Raw genomic sequence first — 16,589 nt, forward strand, 5'->3', positions numbered from 1 at the left:
TGACTACGGCCTCCCTGGTTCCTTCCGGCTGCTCTCACGTCCCCCTCACACCTAGGATGGTGGGCTTCTGGCAGCTACTGAACTGTTTATTCAGCTACAAAATAGAGAGACAATCTAACACGGAAACCTCATCGGTAATTTAGTGCTTCCTTCTTGCCTGAAGCTAAGCACCTTACCCATGTTTTCTCACTTAGTCTATACAATAAATAAGACGCTTCCCTAAGGCCACAGAGTAGAGGGCGGCAGGACCAGATCTCCAGTGAGTTCTCCCTAATTCCAGGGTGTGGGTCATTCAGTGTAGAGGGGAAATGCTATTTACTTGCACGTTAATAACTCTCCTTTGCAGGATGGAAACCGTCTGCGTATAAAGTATGGGGCACAGAGCCTGGCATGTGGCAGGAATTCACACGGAAGTTACTCATGTTATTCTACCAGAGGTGGTGCAGCCAGTTGAGACCTCCACACACCCTCTGGGTCAAGCCACTTCCGCCCCTTCTCCCCAGTCCCCAGGGCTGATGAGCTTGAACTAGATAGGATTAAAGGCTTACTGGGGTTGGAAGCTACACCCCAACTCCCGCATTTAGCCCCAGACCTTCTGTCCGCCAGCTGAGAAGGACGAGCGAGGGAGGCAGCTGCACAGGGGAGTGCTATTGCCTTACGGTGTCAAGAGAGCTTTTGCGCAGGAGCCAGCCCTCCCTTCGCGTCCCCATGGTGAGAAAATGGGCCCTGCTCCTGCCCATGCTGCTCTGCAGCCTGGCTGGTCCCGCACACCTCTTCCAGCCAAGCCTGGTGCTGGACATGGCCCAGGTCCTCTTGGATAACTACTGCTTCCCAGAGAACCTGATGGGGATGCAGGAAGCCATCGAGCAGGCCATCAAAAGTCATGAGATTCTGTCTATCTCAGACCCTCAGACTCTGGCCCATGTGTTGACAGCTGGGGTGCAGAGCTCCTTGAATGACCCTCGCCTGGTCTTCTCCTATGAGCCCAGCACCCTCGAGGCGCCCCCACGAGCTCCAGCATTCACGAACCTCACACTAGAGGAAATCATCGCAGGGCTGCAGGATGGCCTCCGCCATGAGGTTCTGGAAGGCAATGTGGGCTACCTGCGGGTGGACGACATCCCGGGCCAGGAGGTGATGAGCAAGCTGAGGAGCTTCCTGGTGGCCAACGTCTGGAGGAAGCTCATGAACACCTCCGCCTTGGTGCTGGACCTCCGGCACTGCACTGGGGGACACATCTCTGGCATCCCCTACGTCATCTCCTACCTGCACCCGGGGAACACAATCTTGCATGTGGACACCATCTACAACCGCCCCTCCAATACAACCACTGAGATCTGGACCCTGCCTGAAGCCCTGGGAGAGAAGTACAGTGCCGACAAGGATGTGGTGGTCCTCACCAGCAGCCGCACGGGGGGCGTGGCTGAGGACATTGCTTACATCCTCAAACAGATGCGCAGGGCCATCGTGGTGGGCGAGCGGACTGTTGGGGGGGCTCTGGACCTCCAGAAGCTGAGGATAGGCCAGTCCGACTTCTTTCTCACGGTGCCCGTGTCCAGATCCCTGGGGCCCCTGGGTGAGGGCAGCCAGACGTGGGAGGGCAGTGGGGTGCTGCCTTGTGTGGGGACGCCAGCCGAGCAGGCCCTGGAGAAAGCCCTGGCCGTTCTCAGGCTGCGCCGCGCCCTGCCAGGAGTCATTCAGCGCCTTCAGGAGGCGCTGCGCGAGTACTACACGCTGGTGGACCGCGTGCCCGCCCTGCTGAGCCACCTGGCCGCCACGGACCTGTCCTCGGTGGTCTCCGAGGAGGATCTGGTCACTAAGCTCAACGCTGGCCTGCAGGCTGTGTCTGAGGACCCCAGGCTCCAGGTGCAGGTGGTCAGACCCAAAGAAGCCTCTTCTGGGCCTGAGGAGGAGGCTGAAGAACATCCAGAGATGGTCCCTGAAGTGCCCGAGGACGAGGCTGTTCGGCGGGCTCTGGTGGACTCTGTGTTCCAGGTGTCTGTGCTGCCAGGCAACGTGGGTTACCTGCGCTTCGACAGCTTTGCTGATGCCTCTGTCCTGGAGGTGCTGGGCCCATACATCCTGCGCCAGGTGTGGGAGCCCCTGCAGGACACGGAGCACCTCATCATGGACCTGCGGCAGAACCCCGGGGGGCCGTCCTCCGCAGTGCCCCTGCTGCTGTCCTACTTCCAGAGCCCCGACACCAGCCCCGTGCGCCTCTTCACCACCTACGACCGGCGCACCAACGTCACCCAGGAGCACTTCAGCCAGACGGAGCTGCTGGGCCGGCCCTACGGCAGCCAGCGCGGGGTGTACCTGCTCACGAGCCACCGCACGGCCACCGCAGCCGAGGAGCTGGCCTTCCTCATGCAGTCGCTGGGCTGGGCCACGCTGGTGGGCGAGATCACCGCTGGCAGCCTGCTGCACACACACACCGTCTCCCTGCTGGAGACGCCCAAGGGTGGCCTGGCGCTCACAGTGCCTGTGCTCACCTTCATCGACAACCATGGCGAGTGCTGGCTGGGGGGCGGTGTGGTCCCAGACGCCATCGTGCTGGCCGAGGAAGCCCTAGACAGGGCCCAGGAGGTGCTGGAGTTCCACCGAAGCTTGGGGGAGTTGGTGGAGGGCACGGGGCACCTGCTGGAGGCCCACTACGCTCGGCCAGAGGTCGTGGGGCAGATGGGTGCCCTGCTGCGCGCCAAGCTGGCCCAGGGGGCCTACCGCACGGCAGTGGACCTGGAGTCGCTGGCTTCCCAGCTTACGGCCGACCTGCAGGAGATGTCTGGGGACCACCGTCTGCTAGTGTTCCACAACCCCGGTGAAATGGTGGCTGAGGAGGTGCCCCCACCACCTCCTGCCGTCCCCTCCCCGGAGGAGCTCTCCTATCTCATCGAGGCCCTGTTCAAGACTGAGGTGCTGCCCGGCCAGCTGGGCTACCTGCGTTTCGACGCCATGGCTGAGCTGGAGACGGTGAAAGCCATCGGGCCGCAGCTGGTGCAGCTGGTGTGGCAGAAGCTGGTGGACACGGCCGCGCTGGTGGTCGACCTGCGCTACAACCCCGGCAGCTACTCTACGGCTGTGCCGCTCCTCTGCTCCTACTTCTTTGAGGCAGAGCCCCGCCAGCACCTCTACTCTGTGTTTGACAGGGCCACGTCGAGGGTCACAGAGGTGTGGACCCTGCCCCACGTCACAGGCCAGCGCTACGGCTCCCGCAAGGACCTCTACGTCCTGGTGAGCCACACCAGCGGTTCAGCAGCTGAGGCTTTCGCTCACACCATGCAGGATCTGCAGCGAGCCACCATCATCGGGGAGCCCACGGCCGGGGGGGCACTCTCCGTGGGCATCTACCAGGTGGGCAGCAGCCCCTTATATGCCTCCATGCCCACGCAGATGGCCATGAGTGCCAGCACCGGCGAGGCCTGGGATCTGGCTGGGGTGGAGCCGGACATCACTGTGCCCATGAGCGTGGCCCTCTCCACAGCCCGGGACATAGTGACCCTGCGTGCCAAGGTGCCCACTGTGCTGCAGACAGCTGGGAAGCTCGTAGCAGATAACTACGCCTCCCCTGAGCTGGGAGTCAAGATGGCAGCCAAACTGAGTGGCCTGCAGAGCCGCTATGCCAGGGTGACCTCAGAAGCCGCCCTCGCCGAGCTGCTGCAGGCCGACCTGCAGGTGCTGTCTGGGGACCCACACCTGAAGACAGCCCATATCCCCGAGGATGCCAAAGACCGCATTCCTGGAATTGTACCCATGCAGGTGAGTCACAAGCGGGAGCTGGTCCCACGTGGTCCCACGAGGGAGTCAATCAACTGTCCACACATCCAGGGCTCTGTGCAGGGTTCAAGGCAATGGCTTCCAGACTTGTTTTCATGTTAAAGTTTTCACCAGTCAAATCTTTTCCTCTCTCTGACCCTGTCCTCCACTCCTCGTGCCCATGAGGTCCCTGAGCACCTCCGTAGAACATCGGTACTCACAGAAGCTCAGGTTGAAAACGCTGGTACAGAAGGAGCTTCCCTCTTGTCCGGGTAGAAGGCAAGAGCTTGCAGAACTTCTCTTTGTTGGTGTTAGAGAAAGAGGTTGCTAAGTCACATGAGGTCCCCATGAGTTCCCCTCCTAGAAATGTGGGGTCAGTGTCCATCCACGTCACCTGTCTGCCTTGGGGGAATTGCAGGTTTTGTGAATGAGGGGGGGATGGAGACAGGGAATCAGGCAGCGGCCCTGGCCTCACATTTGCCTTGGAGCTAGAACACGGAGCTTGGGGACAGGCCCGGGGTGCTGGTGCCCAGCCTAGACAACTCCCGAGGTGAGGCTGCCTTGGTGGGGCACTGACTGCCTTCTCCCCTCCCCCAGTGCCAAGTACTGTCTCCTAAAGGTGTCACGCTGGGTGAGTGTGCACCTAGATACAAGGGCCAACAGAATGGGAAATTCTGAGCAAAGCTGTGTGGTCAAAATATTTGATGTCAGCATTGCAGATCTGGGTAAATCAAGGCTAAGGAGGTTTGCTGCAGGGTGAATAAGAGAAAAATTCTGCAGATCAGGGGCCAAAGTACACAGCAAGACTCTGCAAGCTCTCCTGTCAACAAAGAGCTCCATCAAAACAGCTTTACAACACCTCTCCACGGCCTTTATCATCTACTCTTTCACTTCATGGCCACAGCACTTAGGCAGGGAGCATTCGTCCTGGTTCCTTTGAAGGCAGGACCTGGACAGGGGCTTGCGTGCGGGCAGCTGATGTGGGAGATGTTTGCTGAAGCTGGAGTGAGGGAGCAGGGTGAATTGGATGGAGTCCAGCTGGTGAGTCTATTATTGAGGCTGTTGTTTCTGAAGAGTCCAGAAGCACCCTGACAAGAGTGAAGAGTGCCTTCTGGAGCTGTCCCTCTGCAGACGGGACTCAGTAGCTCCATCCTCTGTTAGCTGAAAGTCACCCCCAAACACGAACTCGCTCAGGCTCTGGAGCAGCCTGGAGAAGATCCTGAAGTAGAAAAAGGCAAGGGTGCCAGAGGCAGGGCCCTGTCAGCTGTGGCTGACACCAGAGGGCTGAGGCACCGAAAGCATCTACTACAGGACTGTTATCTCATTTTACCGAAAGGGGGACTGAGGCCTGGAGGAGCACCCGGGAGAGTGGCCTGGAGCCAAGGAACTTGTGACTGAGGTCAGCTCAAGGTCTGGACGGCAGGGGCCCTGAACTCTACCACTTACTGGCTACATGAGCCCGAGCAAGTTACTTAACCACTCTGTGCTTTGGTTTTTTTGTTTTGTTTTGTTTTGTTTCATTTAAAAGATGAGGATAATAGTGTCTTCTCTACAGTGACTTCTACACTGTGCTCAGGGCAGGTCCGGATCCCTGGGAAAGACTCGAGAGCCCTGTAGTTCATGCCTTCCCTCCCTGCCTCAGGGAGGGAGAGGATGATAAACTCAGAGTCAAAAAGTATCTGGGGAGCTCGGGCAAGTCAGAGTGGAGACTGTGCCTGGGTCTCTCAACTCAGATGCCAGGTTGAGGAGTTGGCACGCGTGAGCATTCCCTGTAAGGAGGCTGCTGATCACACACGGGATTCACATCCCGGGCTCACTACCCATTTAACTTTCCAGGTACCATCAGGAAAGGCCCTGGCACCTACTACTTCCTTACAAAATGTTAGCTCCCTTCCCGTGCCATCAATATTTCTCATGATGTAAAGGAACCCCATGGCACCCACTTTCAAATCTGAGCTTTCACTGTATCTGGCAGAAGTGACAGGGAGTAGATGCCAGGTGGGGCTTGGCAGAACAGAGAACCACAGCCATAGAAGAGTTGGACGTGGACTTTCTTCTTTAGCAGAGGTGGTTGTCCATTTAAGTACCATGATCAGTAATGAAAGAAAGAAATAATCAAAACCCTAAAAAAAAAAAAAAGTGAGCTTTCAAATCTCTCCTTTCCTGACATGGAGCTGACCTCCCACTCTTTCAGATCCCTTCCCCTGAAGTCTTTGAAGACCTGATCAAGTTCTCCTTCCACACTAACGTGCTGGAGGGCAATGTTGGCTACCTGAGGTTTGACATGTTTGGGGACGGTGAGCTGCTCACCCAGGTCTCCGAGCTGCTGGTGGAGCACGTCTGGAAGAAGATTGTACACACGGATGCTCTGATTGTCGACATGAGGTCAGTGGGCCTGGGCAGCTGCTGTAGACAGTCTAAGCCGTGAGCAGGGTAGGGAAGAAAGGACTATGGGGCACAGCACAGGACCAGGGGGGAGCCTGGCTAGCTAGCTGGGGTTCTGGTTTAATTGGCCAGGTGGGGCCCCACTACTGGTAGTTTTTTAAGCTCAGATGGCCTCAATGTGCATTCTAGGCTGAGAAGCACTGGACTAGTCCAGTGGTCCCCAAATGTCCCTGGTCATAGGATTAAGTGAGGAGAGAGGGAAGGGTGACCTTAAAAATTATGATTCCAGGGTCGTTCTGAATTGAAATCCCTGTGAATCCAAAGCCCCAGGGGTGAGACCCAGTGACTAGTATATTTGACAAGCATCATCCAAGTGACTCCGATGATCAGCCGTGTTTGGGAGAGCTAGGCCTTCTCCTATGCTCGAGTCTCCTATCTTACAAAATCAGCGCAGGACAACCCTGGTGATGAGAATCATAAACCCAATGGCCCAGTCAGAATTTTACAGTTCAGCCACTATTGTTGCAAAAAGAACTCTTTACATCACAAAATGATTGCTGAGGGGATGCTTTCAGCATCTGCTTCTGTGAAGGTATGCCTCATACAAGGTGAGTTTCCTTCCTAGAGCTGGGGGAGGGGAGTTAGGAGGGTAATGGGTAGAAGAATGCCCGTGTGTAGTGGGCCAGCCCTCTCCTCACTTCCAGGACCATCAGTGGACTTGCCCTGGGCATCTTCCACGGGCACTGGGAGGAGGGAAGTCTGCTCCCCAGGGAAATGGACACTGCCCCCATCCCCAGGGGCTGGATTGACTAAGAGAGAACTCTGGTTGCTGGTTTACAATACTGTTATGATTCTTAATTGTCACTAGGTGGCGCTAGATCACAGAGGTGGGCTCCCCTCCCTGGAAGAGAAACTCCCAGGGCTTGGGTTTGGGTATGTCAGAACTTATTTGTGCCATCCCTAATGACTTTATCCTTCAAAGGCTCTACTGAACATCCAAATGACCCTCATGCTCAATCTCTTCCTGCTTAACTGTATTTGTTGTTCAGTATCTGACTCTTTGCCACCCCATAGACTGCAACATGCCAGGCCTCCTGTCCTTCACCAGCTTAACAATGTAGTCCACATTTTTTTTTTTTTATACAGAGGAGACCCAGCCCACAGGTATGCTTTGCTTAAAGATCCTTCCAAACCACAGTCTGGAGGTTCAGATGCTGAAGTCATGGGCCCTGAGCCCATCCAGGCCATCCTAGACCATCAACCAGGAGAGATTGCTAATACACTGCCAACACAGTTGCTGGCATTCCTTGTTGGATTCTTGTTTCACAGATAAGGAGACAGGGCCCAGAGAGGTCACACAATGGGACATACACAAATGGCCTGGAATGATCACAGGCTCCCTTACCCCCAGTGCAGTCCCACAGCTCTGAACACTCCACCAGTCAAGGACAGACTCCACCACACTGAGTGCCATGTTAGGACACCCCAGCTAAGACGCCTAGTGGGTACTGTGAAACAAGCAAGCATGGAACTGGGAAGACAGTGTTCTCAAAATGTGCTCCACTCACAGGCAGCAATCCATGGTCAGTAAGCTGGGGAAATTTATCAACAAGTTCCAAGCTGCAGGACTTGTCAGAGCCTTTAATATAACATACAGCATGTATCACATAATGTATTGATACATGAACAGAAAGAATGGGTCTGTTAGGTAGTATTTTTTTTAATGAATTTGACCACAAAGTCTCTTATTCTCAAGAATCTTGTACTCTGGGAAATGCCAACCAAAGAATTCTGTAAGATAAGGAAAGGGCACCATGCTCAGGCTGCCTGGGATTAAGAGCAGGGCAAGGATTTGGGCCCCCTGGGGGCATCGAGGGTTTCCCCGTGGGCTCCGCCCCTTAGCGGGCGACTGTTCCCTTCCTTCAGGTTCAACATCGGTGGCCCCACCTCCTCCATCTCTGCCCTGTGCTCCTACTTTTTCGACGAAGGCCCACCTATTCTGCTGGACAAAATCTACAACCGGCCCAGTGACTCCGTCAGTGAGCTCTGGACCCTAACTCAGCTCGAAGGTGCGTGCAGAAGGCTTTCCTTCCTACTATTCTAGAAGCTCCTGAGAAATCCAGGAAAGACAGTTTGGGGTTCAGGTAAAAGTAATTGCAGCCAGAATACAAAACCCCTGTCCTAGTCCACGTGCTCTGTACATGAGTCCTTCAATCCCTGCAAAACATTATGCCTATTTTCTAGATGAGAAAAATGAGTTCTAAGTCAGCTGTCTTGTCTAAGGTCACTCAGCTAATGATGGTAATTTGAACACTGGTTTGTCTAAAACCAAAATGCCTGCCATTCTTGCCGTGGCAGGCATCAGTCTGCAAGACAAATGCAGAGCTGGAAGGATCCCCTGCCCATAAGCAAATCCCAGTGGGTTTCCAGTGGCTTTCCACCTTATCTGAACTCTCAGCAGCTGCCCAGCACATTTGCCTAAAGAAAGTTCATGACTCTAATGAACCTTCTGTTACCTTCCCTGGGCCCAGAGCAGGGGCTGGAGGAGGCAGTACAGGCCTTACGCTTTACAGAACCACGGGCCTCCCACTCACATCCCAGGGGATAGCCTGGCTCTGTCTCCCTTGCTTAGCTTGCAAAACCAAGGAACCTGGATGCCCATCTGACAGGAAGGGGCTGGGAAACCAACAGAGGTTGTGCATCTAATCAGAAAAGCGCTCTGCAATCTTCATTTGCCATTTTCTTATCACACAAGCATGTGGGGGCAATCTTCCAAGATATACATTCAATAATATTACAAAACGTAAATAAAAATCAGGACCAGATGAATTCTCAATTTAAATAGATATTCAAGACTGGAAGGTAAAACCAGATCTGCAGACCGTGGAGCCCGGGGAATTGCCATGTCCAATATGCCACATGCCCCACATGGATTGGAATGTGTAAAGTGTTAAGTGCACACGAGATTTTGAAAACTTTTTATGAAAAAAAATGATGTAAAATATCTCAATAATTTTATTGTTCAAAAAATTTGAGAGGAGCATATTTTGGATTCATGGAGTTAGATAAAACAGTGTTAAAGTTCATTTTATTGATTTCCTTTTACTTGTTTAGCGTGGTTTCTAGAAAACTTGAAATGACATCAGTGGCTTACATTTAGGCTCATGTTGCATTCCCACTGGACATCACTATCCTAGAGGTTCTCATCATTAAATCACAAACTTGGCTCTTCTGGGGGTCCAGAGTGAAAAGAGAGTCTGGTCAGGTTAGCCCTTCTCTCAGGTAAGTCGGTCAAGCCTTTTCCCATCACTTGGTGAAAAAACTCTCAAGCACTTGCCTGCTCAGGATCAGGCAGGCATCCTTATCCTCGTTTTATGGATGCAGAAACTGGGGCTTAGAAAGGTGGAGTGAATCGCATGCAGACATGAGGATACAGACCCGACCCTCCTCTCTCGGAGTCAAGGCAGTCTGGAGAAGACCAGTGCCCAGTGGGGACCTGACTCCCTATTTTGAAGGGTCTTGTATCTTGCAGGTGAACGCTATGGCTCCAAGAAGAGCATGGTCATTCTGACCAGCAGTCTGACCGCCGGCGCCGCAGAGGAATTCACCTACATCATGAAGAGGCTGGGCCGAGCACTGGTCATCGGGGAGGCGACCAGCGGGGGCTGCCAGCCGCCGCAAACCTACCACGTGGACGACACGGACCTGTACATCACCATCCCCACCGCCCGCTCAGTGGGGGCTGCAGACGGCCACTCATGGGAAGGGGTGGGCGTGGCACCTGACGTGGCTGTTCCTGCAGATGCCGCCCTTGCCAAAGCCAAGGAGATGCTCCAGCACGCTCCGCTAAGGGCGAGGCGCAGCCCACGCCTGCGTGGCCGCGGCAAGGGCCACCATAGGCAGAGCCAGGGAAGGGCGGGATCTCTGGGCCGCAACCAAGGGGCAGTCAGGCATGAGGTCCTGACTGAGGCCCCCAGTGGGCAGAAACGGGGCCTGCTGCACTCTGGCTAGGCTTAGAATCACAGCTACCCTTGGAGCTCATACATCTGGCCTCTTCCCAACTGCCAGCATCCTTTCTGTTGGAACACCTAGGGCCAGGAAGCTCATCCCCTTCGAAGTCCATCCCCTGCAGGGAAGTGAAGCCCACATCTCTCCCCACCCATGCTTCTTAATCACCAACCTCTGGTCCTCACGCTGTCAGCCACACCACCTCAGCCCAACCGCATCATGATGTGAGCCACAGACGCTAGGCACATGTACATTTTCCGGTAGACAGTTTAAGAAAAGTATAGAGAAGCAGGTAAAATTACTTTGAATAGTGTACTTTAACCCACTATATTCACAGTAACATCATTTCAATGTATACTCAGTATAAAAATATTATGAATTGAGATGCTTTTGCACCAAGTCTTTGAGATCAGGTATGTGGCCCATCAGCACATGTCACATTAGTCCAGCTCACAGCAGCCACCTGCAGCTGGCGGCCCCCACGTGGGACAGTGCAGGCCCAGAGGTCCAGAGCGCCCACTCCCTCTCCACACTGTCCCCATTCTGTCCTCCCTGCGCCTGCTTCTTCCCCATCAGAGCGCCTCTCTCCCTCTGCCCTGGGACCACGTCTGTCCCCATCATGCTATGTTGCGCTCAGGGACGGGAATGTCCTGCTCATCTCATCTCCTATTGCTGCCAGCTGGCATGGCGCCTGACACAGGCCGTGGGCACACAATGAACGCACATGCCTATCAAGCTGAAAAGCTACGTGTTCCTCCAGGTAGCTGTTCTCAGACACGCGAACACAACTTCAGGTTCGCTTAGTAATCCTCTCCTCTCTGCCCCAAACCCTCCCAATCCAATTGTACACGATAAGTCTATCTTTCCTTCACGATCCTCCCATGACCGCTTCTCCTGCTTCTGCCAAGGACCCGAAAGTGACCTCTGATGCCACGAAGCTTCCCACCATGCAGGGTTGCTGTCAGAGGGGATAGTGGCCCTGGGTGGCAGTCTGAGGACCTGCCCAACTCGTCCAAGTGCAGCCTGTCACTCTGCCATCTCTGACAACCAAGCTGACTCCTAACAGGGTGAGAAGTTTGAGGCAGGCAGAGCCCAAGATCTCCTCCCCTGGATCTGGGCCAGCCGTGGGAGGAGGCCTGGAGCCTAGGGGTGGCCTGGGGAAATGAGACACCTCTGGCTGATGTCCTGGCACCAGGCAACCCTGCTCTGCTAGAGTCACAGGGACCAAAAATAAGAGACCTCTAAGGCCCTGCTCAAAGTCGTGGTAGGGCGAGGCCAGGAGGACAGGAAGCCCCCACCATGCCCCTTCCCTGCTCCTGGGATCCCAGGCTCCAGGACTGCATGCTGAGGATGAAGTTCTGCCTAGCCCTCTGGTGAGTCCAGGCTGTGGTTGCCACAGTGACTTCCTCAGGGGGCTGGGAACAGCTTGGACTTCATCAGTCCCCCTCCCAGACCTCAGAGATCTGGGGAATCTGGGCCACCACCAATCCCTAGGGGTTTTCTCTGCTAGAAGACCTCAAACCAGCCCTGGAAAGCCCCCATGGAAGGCAAAATCTTACTCCAGCTCCTTTTCCTCCTGCTAAATTCAAGAGGGATTCAGGGCATGATTGGATTTTAGTAGTGACATACATCCTGTAATCTGACCTTTTTCTTCATTAGACCTACCGCCATCCAGACAAATGTATGATCACCTTCTATGCTTACACTCTAGGAATCTCCCTCCTCCCTCTTCTCTCTCTCTTTCGCACACACACACACACACATATATACATGCATATATATTATATATATAGCTATCTGATGATTACCTAAAGCAATGGTTTCTTCTAGACGGTAGTATTTGGGGTGATATTTTAACTTTCTTCTTTATACTTTCTCTTTTTCTTAAATTCCTATGATTAGCATATGTCATTATTTCCAGATGCAGCAGGCATTATTCCAAAAATATAATAAGAAGAAATAAATTCTATACCTGAGTCACTATCATAGTGATCATTAGCAGTTGCTTATCTTTTATGAGTTTTCCTTTTACATCATTTGGATTTCCTTGATTTGTACCACTGACGTTTACTATAGCTTATTTTGTTCAAGGTGTCTTGTAGGTGTTGTGGGGTCCACAGATGGAGAAGATCCTGGTGGGTCTTGAACGTCTTACACAGGGGAAGGGGTGGAGCAGTTCTTGGGCTGGATGACATACGCAGATCTCCCTTCCAAGCTTCACACCCTGGACACCCATTATTACCGTCTCTGCAGAGTCGACTCTGCCTCGGAGCCATAGACGTCAGCTGTTATTCACTGGCAGCCACACATTCAGCACAGTGGCTGTTCGCCCTCGTTTAGGCCACCAGCATTTGCACCCACCTTGGGTGCTCAGAGAATTGCTCCATGTGAACTTGTGGGAAACAGGCTCACTCAGAAGCAGAGAGGTGGCTGAGAGCCCAGGTCCCAGCTTGAGCCTGCCCAGGCGGGAAGGCCAGCTGTGTGACTCTGGGCAACTTACTTCATATCTCTGTGCCTCAGTTTCCTCTTCCATGTGATGGGCAAGATATTAGCACCTTTGGGGATGGGAACACTGAACGAGTTAATCTCATGCTTGGCCAATGTCCAGTATAACCATTCCTCCACCATGAAACCAGATACCCTAGAAGTGCACTTTTCCAGCTCTCTGTTGGACATGCGTTCCTGCCTGGGCCAATCAGAGGCCCCTGTATAGGATGTTTTGTTTTGTTTTAATTTCTGCAGCAAGTGACCCAGGGAAGCTGAGTAGCAGCAACGGCCAGATGTCACGTGTGCAGGGCAGCACGGCCACGCCCCAACTTACCAGGGGCGGCAGTAGTGCCCTCCAGAGGCAGTTCCTGTGCCTGGCCACAGCTGAGGTCTTGCTGAGCAGCTCCTTGCTTCTGCTTACTATTCATCCTGGGCCCCCAGCTTGCCCACCCAACACTGGGTGAAGCCCTGGCTCCTCTCAAGACAACCTTTTCTGCTTCAACCATACACAGACTTTGTTTTCGTACAATGAACTGCACCATCCCTCCCCCTCTCTTGCCTTGAGGTCCTGGCTCAGTACCTGAATCCCCACCAGCCTTCTGCTCCATTTCTGTATCCCGGCCTGTAGCCAGGGCCACTGTTTTGCCGTACAATCTTTTCACATCTCCCGCTGCTTGAAAGCCCCTCAAGGCACCCACTGATGTGCCGTGAGAGGGTTTAGATGAGGCTGTGTACCCCTCTCCCAAGACATACCCAGTCACAGACATGCTGGACCTTCATCATCAGGATGGTTGCTGGGCCCAGCTCCCAGGCACCATGCTGAAGCACCAGAGGATAGGATGCCAGCTTCTCTCCCATCTCACCCCCCTGCTTCCTGTGTGCCTGCATCTGCCAAGCAGCCCAACACGAAGCGCATAGACACGTTTGTGTTTCAGGGAGGGTCATGCCCACCCACACAGCTTTAATGCAATGAGAGGATACAGTTCAGAAAGTAAAAGGATGTAGCCGGAAACACGGTCATGAGCCAGGAAACCTGCCTCCAAGGTCCCCGCTGGAGGGCACCCATCTCCCACCTCCTGGTTTCTCCAGGATTAGCTGCCACCTGGCCTAAGGACCTCCTTACTACCTTGCAGATCAGGGTGGCTGGCAGTGAAAATAGCTGCATAATCCAAGCAGCTTAGAATAAGGGTATCAGAGGCCACTGGCTTCCTGTCTCCAGTTCCAGGAAAACATGAGATGGTTGGGGAACAAAAGGTTAAACGTAAAGAAAGGCAACCCTCCTTTCAGAAAGCACTAACTCCCCCAACCCCTATTCAAAATTGCCTTCCAAAATTCTTTTCTAGGACGTGGCACAAATCAAAACACATTGGAGAATAATTTGTTTTTTAAATAGAAGCTTCATTCTATTGCTTTCATATCTTACTATATGATCTTTAGACCGCCCACATGACTTCTACTAGGAAAAAAAAAAAAATTATACAAATAGGCTCTTAAGAGAAGTGACCTGCAGGGGAGGCCTGCTGCCACCAGGGGGCACCAGCACCTCCCAAGGAAAGAAAGAATACGGGGTTCACCTTCGGACAGCTCCTGCTGACTTTCACCCCTCTGTAAGGGCCTCTCCCTCCAGCCAGAGGAACAGGGCGGTATTGCAAGGCTGCAAGGCTGGGGCCAGCACCTAGTCAATTCAAAGACTGGCATCTTGGTAGAGGTAAAGGTCTCCATCTGGTGGCTCCTGCCCCTCCCCATTGCCGCCGCCTCTAATGCGCTTCCTTCACCGTGTACCATTCTGACCATCAGCTTTTAAAAGACAACTGGATAAATGGTAACTAATGTCACATACAGTCCTGATTTCTGGCCTCGCCTGAGGCCTGTGTTCAGCCTGGCCCTAAGGAGCCCTCATCCAGAGATCATGCACTCTAGGTTTCAGGGCCTCCCTACCTCCTCTTCCCTTGCCACCCTCCCCCAAGCCCAACGGGCTTCACTCACTTTCTTTAACCTAATTTTATAGCCATTTGACTAGACTCCCTGGTCTAGGATTCAGGAACTGGCCAGAAGTAGAAATCTGGGACCTTGACCTTGTTAAGATTTTACTTCTCTTCCAGAGAAAAGCAGAAAGAAAACCAGATCTTGGTTAAAATTGAGAACTAAAATGGATGTGAATTCAGAATGTCTTATTTTAGCCTCATTAGCACACTTGGGGGACTTTTAAAAACCTTAATTGAATGGCTGCTACTTGGGAGATCACATATTAAAATATAATTTGCTATTTTTTCCAGCCACTATAGGTATTTTCCCTTCCATTGTCCAAAAAGGAAGCCAAGACTTTGTTTATCGGCTCAGTGGTTCCTGTGTTACCTACCTAATGCTGGCATTGCCAGAAAACCACCAGGGCTGAGATCCCGGGAGAAGATCCATAGCACATTGGAGGGTAGAGGCGAAGACCCCAACACAGAATGGGGAGGCCGTTTGATGCTGAGAGGGTATTCTCAGTTGTGAGGTGCTGGGGAACTTTCTGTAAACTGGAGAGACAGGGGAGGGATTTTAAAAAGACAGACAGCCCATCCTACCAGAATAGGATTGGTGTGAAGAACAGATTAAATTATATAAAGAGAATTTAAGGAATGTGGCAATTCTTACTCCAGAATTGTCAAGTAAAATTCATACCTGCTGATGTGATGTTTTGTGGCAACTTCACCCGCCAACTCTTAACCAGGATGGAAGGTGGCAGAGAGAGTGTGAGCAAAGTTGTGATTAAAAGTGACTGCTCTCCAGCAGATACAGGAGGGTGGGAGAGAAAAGGAGTGAGACAGTCTTCAGCTGCCATGGGGACTTTGGAACCCAGCCTAGAGGCAAGGAGGAAATGCCACATTAATAAACTGTAAGGCATCACCTCCATAAGTCACCTCGGAGTCGGTCAATTTGAATGTCAGCAAAACAGCTTGCATCGATATCAGTTTTTACCACAATGAACTCTGTCTTAAAAAGTTAAGTTGGGAGATGTGTTCTTGTGCTTCTTCATTAAATTAATTTTATTAATTTTTTTTCAAAATGTTTCTCTTGCTTACGAGTGGTCACTATCAGTAATCATTCTGTTTGCAACCATAGTCAAGTTTCCCAGAGGAGTATGGGTGGGCCAGGGAAGACACACTGGTCTAGACATCTAAAGGGTCCTAGCCTTGACCTTACCACCTCCTGCCCCTGAATCACTCTGCACATCAGCTCTTGGTGGACCTCACTGCTCACTGTTATAAAGTGAGGGGATGGACCAGATATGCAGGATCCCTTACAATTCTAAATTTCTACTTAGAAATCATTTTTTATTTTAGTGTACTTATGTCAAACTGATTTCAAAGAAATTATGGAGTAATCCAACAAGCCAGAGGAGGACAGCTGTGCGTGCAGCTTAACAGATGTCGAAACCCTGGTGAGAAGCTGGCTTGTCAGGGGTGAGGCCAGACCAGGCATCTGATTCACTCCTTCTACAAAGGTCCGTTGAACACTTGCTTTGGCCTCCATTGTTCTAGTTGCTGGGGACATAGCAGTGAAAAACACAGCAAATACTCCTTACAGTCTAGTGATGGGGGACACAATAGACCAGACAATTCAGTAAAGACAGTATGCAAGAAATGAAGTGCTCAAGAGAAGGGCAACAGAAAGTGCTGGGGAGGGCAGGGGCAGCTGAATTTTTAGACAGGGAGTAGACGCCTGGTCCTAAGCCCCAGTTTTTCACCTGCCCACAATGCCACGTGACCCAGCTGGGCCGAGCAGACATGTGGCAGGCTGGGAAGGATGAGCACAAGTGGGGCAGTCTGGGCTCTTATTCTCGCACGGCTTCTCCAGAACCCCCAGTCTTAGGAAAATCAGTTGACTTCTTGGAGTTCAGTTTCTTCTGCTGTAAAATGGGAATTAGGTGTCTATCTCCAGGGCATATCATGCAAATTAAATGACATAATGTA

The 16,589-nt window shown here is 52.6% G+C and overlaps 1 protein-coding gene across 1 annotated transcript; it reads left to right on the forward strand.

Moving 5' to 3' along the window:
- RBP3 (retinol binding protein 3) lies at nucleotides 709-10,149 on the forward strand. Its single transcript, XM_005699333.2, has 4 exons — nucleotides 709-3,756; nucleotides 5,948-6,138; nucleotides 8,065-8,207; nucleotides 9,671-10,149. Exons 1-4 carry the CDS (start codon nucleotides 709-711, stop codon nucleotides 10,147-10,149), a joined length of 3,861 nt encoding a protein of 1,286 aa, XP_005699390.1.

Source organism: Capra hircus, chromosome 28 (genome assembly GCF_001704415.2).
Source record: "Capra hircus breed San Clemente chromosome 28, ASM170441v1, whole genome shotgun sequence".
NCBI lineage: Eukaryota > Metazoa > Chordata > Mammalia > Artiodactyla > Bovidae > Capra > Capra hircus.